At 37.7% G+C, this 12,321-nt stretch overlaps 1 protein-coding gene across 1 annotated transcript; it reads left to right on the top strand.

The window, feature by feature from the left end:
* Nucleotides 1-10,099: 10,099 nt before the first annotated feature.
* Nucleotides 10,100-11,049, top strand: LOC6632015 (serine protease SP24D). The gene has a single exon (XM_002055194.4). The coding sequence runs from the start codon at nt 10,122-10,124 to the stop codon at nt 10,938-10,940; it is 819 nt and encodes a 272-aa protein (XP_002055230.1). The 5' UTR covers nt 10,100-10,121; the 3' UTR covers nt 10,941-11,049.
* The last annotated feature ends 1,272 nt before the right edge of the window (nt 11,050-12,321 follow it).

Below are 12,321 nucleotides of genomic sequence, written 5' to 3'. Positions count from 1 at the left end.
CACGATATCTGTCTGTCCATCTGTCTGCCTGTCTGTCTATCCATCTGTCTGTTTGTCTGTCTGTCTGTCTGTCTGCTCGTCGACCAAATGCATTTCGAGTGTTTACGATAAGTGCATAATATGCCTGATAAAGAGTGTGGTATCGAGTATCGACTGCCAGGATGATGCCAGGGGAAGGAGTATATAGCCAGGAGGCAGACTTATAAATGCCGCTGACAAGCAACTACTGCTTCCAGGCAGCCAAGATGCGGGACATTGATCGATTGATGGACAAACTTACTGACTAACTGACTGACTGACTGACTGACTGACTGATTGCCTGATTGACTGACTGACGGATGTTCGCTCAAACTTTAATTAATTTATTCATGCGTTTTCCCCACTTGTTTTTTTGCAGCATTCAGCCATGTGTCGGCTAACGTTGGCATGCCACACTTGCAACAGCGAGAAATAAATGCACACAAAAATATGTTGGGCCGTGCCCGACTCCCACATACCATATATATATACTGATACCAGATACCCAGATACGATATATATATATATACACACAAGGGGTAAAGTTAAATTAAATAATATTCGATATTTCTTAGCGATATCTTTATCTTATCTTAGTTGTAGTTAAAATCATTTGAGGATTTACAAAACTTGTAACTATTTAGGTCTAGTAACCTATGGGATATTCTCAAAGTCCAGGATTTTGACTAGGCTCAAATAGAATATGAAATATAATCATATTCGAAGTCTCTAGATCTCTAGATCTTTTTGTTACGGAGATCAACGCGAAGTTCCGGGACCAGTAAAGTCTGCTCCTGCCCGTCGCATACTTTAACACAAATCAATATACTTTCTTTTTACACATTTTGAATGGATACAGGGCATAATAATTATAAAATTTTGTTGTTGTTGTTGTTGTTGTCATAATATATTATTTTCAGTGCGCTGGCTACTAGATGATCAAATTAATGGCTTGGTGTAAGTAAGCACGCAATATACTTCATCTACATAGATGCATAATTTGTATACATAAATGGAAAAAAAAAGAGTTGTTCCAAAAGTTATTAAATTACCCAGACCTATCTCATAAAAATGTAGATAACTTCGTACATACAGAAAGACGGAGGCTAGACTTGAATTGAAAATAATTTATTTTTGTAGTAAATGCTCTCAGAAATTTAATTCTGGTGTCTGCTTTTTTATGGGGTAGATTCAAACATATGTAACGTGTACTCTTCATATTTTGCTAAAATCATCATTGTCTGGGGTAATAGTTTGTTAATTGATCGGAATTGCGCTAGAGGTTACATCCAAATGCGATTGGCTTATATGTTTTCGCGTTTTTCCCAATGAAACATTATTAACACACAATTTTGCGGCGAATTCGATTTGTGGAACGCACGCGTTAATTGCGCTTCGGTTTATTGCCAGCCAGAGTTTAATTTAAACAACGCCCAAACAATATCAATTAAAATGGCAGCTTCCTGATTGATATAGCCCACTGTCTGGCTGCCACATCATAATGCTTTTCCCTCCATCTCCCTTTCTCTCTTTTGCTGATTACCCAGGCTCGCGTGTCTCAAAGCAGCTGCACCTAGATTGCATACATCATAGCACGAAATTACGCATATGCATGCACTCGAGGCTCCATAATGTTATCAAATTCGAGCGTACAAAAACAGCACTTTACAACTAATGTTACCATAAGCAACAGAACAAAATAATATATATATACAAATATACAAAATAAAACTTATAACTATTGCATGCCACACCCGAGCACTCAGGGCTTAACATAAGCGAGAGCCAAAAGCTTTAATAAATTGCTGCTGCATACTTTGTGGCGTATCCACAGCGCATTCTAATATTGATGATGATGAGGCAACTGCTGCTGCTGCTGCTGCTGCTGATAATAATGATGATGATGCTGATGATAATGATGATGCTATAGCAACATTACTGTAGCCTTTCATTTTATAATTTCAAAGCAAACATTAGTTTATCAAGTAACAGTGCTCTATTAGGACTAGACCCAGGACTATGCCTTAAGGGACAGAGAGAATATATGCAGAATCTGTGCAGATTCCAAGACATTCTCCGAAATAAGGTACAAGAAACTGGATATCAATGTCGATTTGAATCGATTTCATAGAAACGTGTCGAGTTATCGACATCAACGTGACTAAGAAACAGACAGACATAGATTAAGTTATATATATACTTTTTGGGGTCGAAGAAGTCTTCTTCTGCAAGAAGTCACATTTCAGGCGCATAATAATACTTAGTATATGCCATAATATGTATAACAATATATATACATATTTTATATATAAAATTGAATGTGTATTTGGTCTGATTACAGGGTATGTAGTATGCACACAGTTTTAATTAAATGCATCGAAAAGTTCTCGTTAGCTTTTATGAATTACGAAAGACTGTAAAAGTTTCAAAATGCGAAGTTTTGATTTTCGATTATGGCAGCTGCCTTTGAGCTTTTGAACAATACTATCGACGGTTTTTCCGGGGCGAAGGATAACGGCGTCAGCTTTTGTCTCTCGATTTTTATCGCTTTAATGAAGTTCCATGCTATTTATGTTGCGAGATACCGACGATGTCATCTTTGATCGTCGTCTCCAAAAGAATTTTGTGCAAACTTTTTCGACAATGCAATGACGATGACGTCGCCCAACCAATGCCCGTGCCGTGCCTGCTCCAAGCTGGGCTGGCCGGGTCGTTGGGTGCGACGAGCTGTTATGGGGCGGAGGGAGCGGGCGCTATTGATGCACGTCTTTCTAGTCTATTACTATCAGCACTTTTTACACTTTTCACTTTGGCGCATTTTGTTTTTGTTTTTATTTATTTATTTCATTTTTATTTTTTTTTTATTTTTATTTTTTGTTGTTTTTAGTTAACAGTTTATTGACTCTCAAGTCAACTTGTCGCCGTTATAATGTCAGCAAATTGTTAAAATGCTTTGTTAGGAATTTCAAACAATTTTTTGGCGGCAGCGATGCAGCGCATAATATAACCAACAACAGCCGGTGGGAGCCGCTAACAGACATGGCTAGGACCAGGACCAGAGCCAGAATCAGAACCAACAACAACAACAACAACAGCTGCAGCAACAGCAACAGCACGAACTGGTCCGGGAAATATATATGTATGTGTGTACGATGCGTTGTTGTTGCTTACAAAATAGTTGGCTGCTGTTGGCTTTTTGGGTAATTTGCCAGTAACAACTACAACAACAATAAGCAAGAGCGCTCGAGTCGAGTGTGCCCAACTGGCAAATACCCTGTACCTGGCCTCGAGCAGCAATTGCAAGCATTCCAAACTTATTTCATATACACACACGCACACACAAGCTTCTTCTTCATCCAGGCTCCCCCATTATAGGAAAGTCAGTCTTGAATAACTTCGGTATTTACAGTAGAATCCTTTCGAAATTTTCAGCGCCCAGATATAGCACCCAATTGTGTGCATATACCGCAGCTGTTGGGTTTCAGTTTATGAATGAGGTTTTTTTACTGACTTTGGTGAAATTGGGAAACGTTATTCGAAAAGTGAAATATTCTTGGTCTGTGTTTAATACACGAGAACCCATTTAGCAATTTTGGTGTCTATGTCTTTAAAACCATGTCTGCAAATCAATATATGTTTATCCTTATAAAGATGGGAGATATGTATATATCGTACGAAAAACTGACAAACGAGAAAATGTATTTTAAATGTAAGTCTGGAGACAGTTGAACATAGCTGGATCGACTCGAACAGCTGTTCTGCTCTGATCTGTTATATGTTATATTCTGTTCTGTTCTAATCGAGAATATATGTTAGTTATGGAATCGGAATAGTTTTCTTTTGGGCTGCCACAAAACCGTGATACCCTCTTTAGCCATTTTTAACGGTTTTAGGGTATAGCAACAAAAATAACATAAATACAACAACATGTGTGGGTCTCATTTAAGCGTTTGAACTTCGTAGTCATAAAATATTTGTTAAGCATTTTGCGCTCAATTTTCTTTTTTAACCATTTTGGCGGCAGGTCGACAGTCAACAGCCAAAAGCAAACAAAGCTTTGCCTTCCTCACTCGCTCTCTCTCTCTTTCTCTCTCTCTCACTCTCTCTCTCTCTCTCACTCTCCCTCTCACACACACACTCTAACACTGTCTGTGTCTCTTGCCGCCCAATAGAATGTTCCGATATGCCCTTTAGCAGCAGCAACAGCAGCCGACTTAGCTGGCGACTAACTATTTCGCTGCTGGACTGCTGAGCACCCATCCCCAGCCCCTCCAGCCGTTTTTTATAACCAACTAGCCATGGCTTGGCCGCAAAGCTGAGCTTTGCAGAGCATTTGAACAGTCGTGTTGGCTTTTAATAACATTTCGCCACATTAGTTGCGAGCGCGTAGTTTTCCATTTATTTTGTATTTTCCTTATAGTTATCCAAGTCACTTTTCCGGACTGTTTTTGCCAGGCGCATTTGTGCTCAAGTGTGCATCAGATACTCTGTTTCCATGTAGTTACATGTGCATAGAAACGCGGCTCTGCACGCACGAACAATTTTTTCTTTTTTTTTTTTATAATAATTCAGAAAAAAAAGGATGCATTTATTTTTGGCACTAGCAAAAGACAAAGCGGCATGTGGACACGTGGCATTAAAACACATTTGAAGAAAAGCTTTATTTCCGACCAAAATAGAAGCCATATAATCTGTTACTTCAATTGGAAAAGGTCCAAAATGTGAGGGGAATAGTCAAATATATTTAAAAGCAAAAGCATTTTGCATGTAATATGCACAATATGGTAATTCGACAAATTCCTCTTCTTCTTTTATAACAGAAGAGGCGGACATACGCAAAAGCTTTACGACGATAGCTTTTAAAGTGAGAGACTATTTTGAATACATATGTATATGTAAACAGACAGAGGAACAGGCAAGCATGGCTATATTGACCTGCCTGCTAATATTCATCACTTGATCATATACATGTATGTGTATATTCAAGACCCTTCACAAGAATATGATCAAAAGTTCATGTTAACAAAACACAATTAACACATTTAACGTTACTTGCAGCGAGCGTTCACTGTAGTCCGCAGTTTGTCGGACAGCAGCAGATCAAAGCAAAAACGCAAAAAGTCATAAAATTCACCGTTGCATTAGCGTATACACACAGAAAGCCTCACAGGCAGCTATTATTGTTGTAATAGATAAGAGATGACAAAAATGGCATGCGACAAAATTCAGAGCTTGGACAAGATTATGTGTGAACACTCGAATATAATATATATGTATGTATGTATGTATGTATGTATGTATATGTAATAAAATTATAACACATAAAAGCCACTCACCCATATGCAAAGGCGAAGTCGAATGCCTGCCCTTCTGTTGGCGCTTTTTTCTTCTTCTTCTTCTTTTTATACACTTTTTCATTTCTATTAATATTTGTTGTTGGGCCGCTTAGAATTTTATTGTATTGGTACATAATTAAAATTTGTGTTCTGGCCGATTTGCAAACGATTTCATTTGTTAACTATATCCACACATATTACGTTAAATATATTAGAACATGTTGCTTACTTTCGGCTTATAAAATTTTATCAGCGATTGAATTGTTTCTGTTTTATGTATGGTGGATTTTTACTGTTTTCTGTCCACTTCACTGCACTGTACTGATCTACCGTAACATTTAACTCAACTGCTGCTGAACCGTTTTGGTTGTTTACTGTGTTCGCCTCATTCTCATGTCTGTATGTATGTATGTATAATTTTATATACATATGTATGTATGCCTGTACAGAAGCATATGCGCTGCAAATGAAGTAGACTTTTGAATCTCGCTCGAATGTTTAAGTTTATATTCTTTCTCTACCTAATTTTGCAGCTCTGTTAAGTGCCTGTTAACACTACTTGCTGCTGTTGTTGTTGTCTTTGCTGTTATTGTTGCCGCTGTTCGTATTATGCTAAAATGACAGGCAAACCAATTATATTTCTGTTTGTTTAGCGTGGGCACAGCCACAACAACGGTACCTGAAAGCAGCATGGTAAATGTTTGTTGCAAAACACCTGGTAAGGTGACAAACCGTCTTATAATAAACATGCAGCAGCTAACATTTTTATTGAAAGCAATTCACTCGAGTGTTAAGAAAAAAAAAACCCCAAGCAGAGCATACTAACGAGCAACGGGAATTAAAGCTAAATAATAGCAAACGATGAAAAATATACATACCTCGAGCCAACTAGCTATAGCTCAAGCTAAATATATGTATGTATGTATGTATATCTGCTACTCCATTATGGTATATATGTATATCTATGTATATACATATATTCGTATTGCTTATCTGACCGCAGCAAGCGTCGCTGTTGCTTTGGCTGTTAAGTTGTTTGGTTTTTGCTTTAGTTTACTTTCGAGCCTGCCAAAATGGAAGCAGCGGCAAAAACTGACAGAGTGGCAAAAAAGGCAGCAACAACAAAGTTTTAGCTGAAAACCAAACAAAAAGTAAACAATGCAAAGTTGCAAAAGCAGCGGCGGCGACACCGCAATGCAAATATGCCAACAACAGCAACAACTACAACAACAACAGCAACAACAATAACAGTACGAGGAGCGCTGAAACAAAACGTGGATAACGCAAAGTGACAAGCCGCATACAGCGCCAACGCTTGAGGCACTTCCTACAAAGATGGGACGTTGCGAACGGCAGCTGGACTTTCATCCAGAACAACACACACACACACACACTAACACACAGAGGGAACAACAGGACGGCAGGACAACGGGTCTATGTTGCCAGAGGTTGCTGCCGGGGCATGCCCGGCCAGTGGCAGGCACCGCAGCCAGGCCACTGAGCCGCGCCCATTTACGTGTGACCCAAAAATGGCAGCCATAACAAATTAAGAAGGTTACCTTTATAGACATGGACAGCCCCCCCTCCCCTTCTTGACCACCATCATTGTGGCAACTGCAACAAATACAAGCGCGTGTTAAGAGTACACACACATATTTTAATGAAGCATTTTATGCAACTTCAGAGCCCGTTTTCTATAGTTAATTAAATAGAATAAGCCTAAAATAAGTGCATATATACTTATTAGAAATATTCATGCTAGCACAATCCACATACATGCAGACGCGTGGGACAACTATCGATAAGAGGTTTTATCGAATCATTAAAACAAAATGGTTCAAGCAGCAACATATGAATCCTCTGTTCGTAAACTCAATCGAACTTTTTGATTTATTTTGAATTTAATAAGCCATATTAACATATCATATTAAATATAGTTATATCCTATCTGTTCAGCTCTTCATGATACACAGACCTTATAAATCTATCAGGCGTGAGCTGCACCTTTGCCTGAGATGAAGTTCCTAACCAAACTTAAATATTAAGATACTATATACAGATAAGAATCCATTAATTACGCTTTAGGCTTTAGTTAATTAAATTTAAATAACTTCAAAATCAGCCAAACAAAATTCAGGCAATTCAAACACGTACATACGCTATGCTTAACAGCTTTTATCTTAACAGCTTTCAATCATGTTAACAATTCTGGTAATGCACATGGCAGTTGGATGTGTTTCTTATGCACGCTTTTTATCTTAAGCACTTTAAAAAAAAAAAAAATGGCCCATTGCCAGATAAGCCGTTAAAACTCCCCATAGTGCTATGGCTTAAATTCTGGCCGAGTTTCACCCACTCCACGTTTAATTTGTAGCTGCGCAACGAGAACATCGTCTGGCAACGCCCACAGCATGCCAGACATTTATTGAATTTTTGACTTGAAGCATTTAACATTTTAAACGTAAAAGTGTCGCACGCACCCGTAATAATACCCGTATAGCTGGGATAGGGATATCGTCGACTCCTAGTTGCAGGCTTGTACCCCCCCCCCCCCCCCCCCCCCCAAAAAGCGTATGGATCACCCGTTCGATATTTTTGGCACATAAATTGCCGGTCTGCCCTGGGCCGCCTGTTTGTTGTTGTAGTTGCGGTTGTTATTCTTGTTGTTGCTGTTGTTGTTGTTTTTGTTGTTTCTGGTGTTGCTACCGCTGTTGTCTTCCATTTAGGCGCAGCTTGTTGTTTTTTTTTTTATGTGTATGCACGCATACATGCATATGTATATATTGACATATAGTATGCATGCGTACGTGTGCGTGTGGGGGCGTGTGCGTATGCACAACGGAAATGAATTGAAATTTTAAAACCCACAGCTGCGACCGCTTCCTGCGGCAAAAGTAGCATCCCACACTTCAATACGAATGCGAATACACACACGAACACGTATGAGTAAGTGAATATCCATGCGAATACGCGTGTGTGTGTGTGTGTGTGTGTGTCCGTTTCTGATTGCTAGCGGCATGTTCCAAAAGAAACAACAAAAAAATGTAATTCGACAGATTGCAAGGTGGAAATGTGTAAAATTCAACCATTTTATTTTCTTCGAGCTAAGCTTCAAACAGAAGCTGACTTGTGTACAGTCGCTTATAAAATAACATTAATGAAAAGTTGTTTTTGAATAGAGTACATCTAAAAATGCCAGTGGAAATTTTTTTAATTTTACAGAGTAGAAAACGAATTTCAATATAAACAATGAAACTCTTTGTGCATTGTTCATATGTTAATGTCAATAAGAATAAATACATCATATGTATATATAAATAAATAATAATAATAACATTCTGTCACTGACATGCTGTAATATTGTTTATGACATCCTGTTAAAGATTGGCACTGTCATTCTGTTAATAATATACTTTAAAAGAAGCACTGTTAAGATCGTACTGTTAGTGTCACACTGTTAATAACATGCTGTTAATGTCGTACTCTTAGTATCACACTGTAAGTATACCACAATCCTATTAACAGTCGGTTCTAGCTGCACCACCCAATTTGTACAATTTTGAAGAGAAATCGATTCTGGGAACCAAATGTTTGATACAGAGTAAGAATTTCGAGCGTATTTATTTATGTGTATTTACATCTACATACAAACAGAGAGTTAATATCATCTATACACTTGGGCGCATTCTTGTGTCACCTGTGTATTTGTGTGTGTGTAAGCACAAGCTTAACTTTAATTAAGATGAGCTTGTATATACATATATGTATTCTGATATGTATATATTCTTCAAATTGTAAGCACCTTATCTCCACAGCTGAAAAATGTGTAGCAACTTTTTGTGTGGCAATCAAATTTAATTTGAATCGAAGTGTAAACATTTTTCAATTATTTTAATGTTGTTTTAATTAAAGCAAAAAAGTTTAATAAGTGACAAACTTATTGAGCACAGCAAAATGTTTAAATATTTTTGACATTACAATTATTTTCCACTGACTGAGCAAATTGCGAATTTTGTTTTTCATTTATTCAAATTTGCAGCTGCAACAGCCAATTAACGCAAATGCAGGTGAGACACAGAGAAACAACAACAACAACAAAATGTCATTAAATAGAACATTTAGTTGAGCCTAAAATTGGGTTGAAAGGGTTCAATTGTGTTGTGCATGTGTTTGAAACAGGCTGAAGGAAGCAGCTAAAGTATTTGTTTTCTGGATCGCGACGAGTCGATCTAGTCATGTCTGTCCGTTTGAATGCATCTATTCAAAATATTTCTTATATTGGATACCTTTTAAGTAAAAGCCTTGGTATAATTTCCATAAAGACCGAAGTTAATAAAGATCCACAGACCCAATATGAGGCAGCTCAACGCTGCGTTCAGAGTATCTCGTAGCCGGCTATGAATTTGCACAACCTTTGCTTAAGTGGACAGTCTTTTGGACTATTTAATTATTTGAAGATATATATAGGCAGCAATAACGAATGACATATTTTAGAACAAAAAATCTATCACAATAATAAACCCAAGCGTAGATAATGACAATGACAATGATAATGATAATGATAATGATAACACGCGACACGCGGGCTGCATAAATCTTGCAGTGCTATGTCAAAAGATATGTGTTATCGTTAGTGCTGCAAAAACAAAAAAAAGAAAAGAAAAACAAAAATTTTGATAAACTGTTGGCTTATAAATAACCAAGGCTTAAAGAATAAGGCGCTGTCTATAAAAGCCTCTCGATGGCCACTGCTGTGAATCAGTCAAGATGATTACCAATTTGTTGCCAGTTATTGGGTTAGTTGTGCTATTGACTGCTGCCTGTCAGCCAGCCGCTGTTCCAGCAGCTATTTCAGTAGCTGTCAGCAGCAGCAACAGCAACGGCAGCAGCGGCCGTGTCGTGGGCGGCGAGGATGCAGCCAGGGCGCAGTTTCCGCATCAGATTTCATTGCGCAATCGTGGCTCCCATAGCTGCGGCGGCTCAATTATATCACGCAACTATGTGTTAACGGCAGCGCATTGTGTGGTCTATGAGGATGCCAGTGGAACGAACCAGGTCTACCCAGCCAGCCAGATAACTGTGCGCGCCGGCAGCAATGATCGGCTAAGCGGCGGTGAGTTGCGCAACATTGTGGAGATTGTGGCCCATGAGAACTATGGCAACTTCTTGAATGATGTGGCCGTGATGCGTGTCGAGAAGCCGTTCATCTACTCGGAAAATATACAGCCGATAGCGCTGCCCACCAAAAATACGCCAGGCGGTGTCGATGTCATCATCTCTGGCTGGGGTCGCATCAAGCATGGCGGCGATCTGCCACGATATTTGCAATGGAATACGCTCAAATCGCTTACGCTGGACGAGTGCGAGAGCTCCATTGGCTGGGGCGAGGAAGCTGGCCTGTGTTTGATCCATGAGGTGGACAATGGTGCCTGCAATGGCGACTCCGGCGGCCCGGCCCACTATGATAATGAGCTGGTGGGCGTGGCCGGTTTCGTTGTGGGCGGTTGCGGTAACATCTATCCAGATGGCTATGCACGTGTCTATTACCACGTAGACTGGATCAAAGCGCACACAGACTTAGTATGAGACCGAATTAATTATGAAATAGTGAGAATTTTTTTTTTTTTTTTTATTGTATAAGGAAATCATAAAAGTTGGTTTTGATTTCAGTGGAAAATAAAATGTATATTGCTAATTGGAAGGTTTACATTGACGCGGCAAACTTTGCTGGTTACGGAAGGGGGCAGGCGGTGGGTGGTGCTAGCCATCGTTGGGCGCCTCGTATTTTGCATATTTATCAGGCAATTTTACTCTAAATTTGCCAATTATGCGCATTTTTTACCAGCATGACCCGAATTGACACCAATACGCACACACACACACACACACACACACACACATATGCGTGTGTATATATGCAGCATTTGCCTTTTATGGATTCGCTACATTGTCTCATAGCCATTATTGTTGTATTTATGTTTGTAAAATGGCGAGAGCCAATCAATAGGTAGCCAATAGATCACGTTTGTAAATATTATTCTAGTATAAATATAATAAGTTTTGTAATTAATGCAGAATCCAATCAAAACTCAACGCCATATTAATGTATTTAATAATATGACATAATATAATGTATAATTCAAAATAATTATTTTCAAAAAATTATATGCAATAGACCTTCTAATCAAACTAAGTTGATAAAGTATTATTTAAAAATTTCTCTATTTAAGCAGCCTTCTGAAAACATCGATTAATCAAGTTTTAAAAGGAAACTGCATTTTGTTTCTATTCAAATATATTTAATTTTAAATAAACAATATTCTCATATAATATTATATTATTTATATATCATATTTTAAACATTTTTTATAAATTTCTATATTTAAGAAACCTTCTACGAATCTTAATACAACATTTAAAGAATCAATTGCATGAAATATTATTAACTATATATATATATTATTTATATATATTAACCTTCTAATAAATCCAAATATTATTTAAATATTTTCATATTTAAGTTACCTTCCGAACACGTGAATTTCATGAAATATTATTAATATTATTATTTAAATTTTTGTAGCTTAAATAATTCATAATAAGCGCTCTAATGAAACCTATATTATGCTATTTTCTTCATACATTCCATATTTACAGCAACCTTATTTCTTGAAATTGTCTTGACTATCATAAAAAAAAATTTATTATAATTTTTTTTTTAATTTTATGTAGCCTTAGTTTTTGCATTTAAGTGCTTAATGGTATCTTCAGAAGCAGCCCTCTCTGGTTCAGTCATTTTTATTTTGTTTTATGTATTGTTTTTTTTTTTTCCTTTAGGCTTTTCATATTGGCATAATTTATACTTTAGCAGCATTTTTATCGCTGCGCTCGGCACGAAATACAAAATAAAAAAAAAAAAAAACAATGTGCGCTGAACAACAATCGAGCGAGCGCAGAGCAGTTGAGT

Source organism: Drosophila virilis, chromosome X (assembly GCF_030788295.1).
Source record: "Drosophila virilis strain 15010-1051.87 chromosome X, Dvir_AGI_RSII-ME, whole genome shotgun sequence".
Lineage (NCBI taxonomy): Eukaryota > Metazoa > Arthropoda > Insecta > Diptera > Drosophilidae > Drosophila > Drosophila virilis.
Note: the sequence above shows the minus strand (reverse complement) of the source record. Positions and strands in the feature narration are given on the sequence as shown.

What these genes read in the sequence shown, in the direction of transcription:
- LOC6632015 (XM_002055194.4), top strand. Translation starts at nt 10,122, where the DNA reads ATGATTACCAATTTGTTGCCAGTTATTGGGTTAGTTGTGCTATTGACT.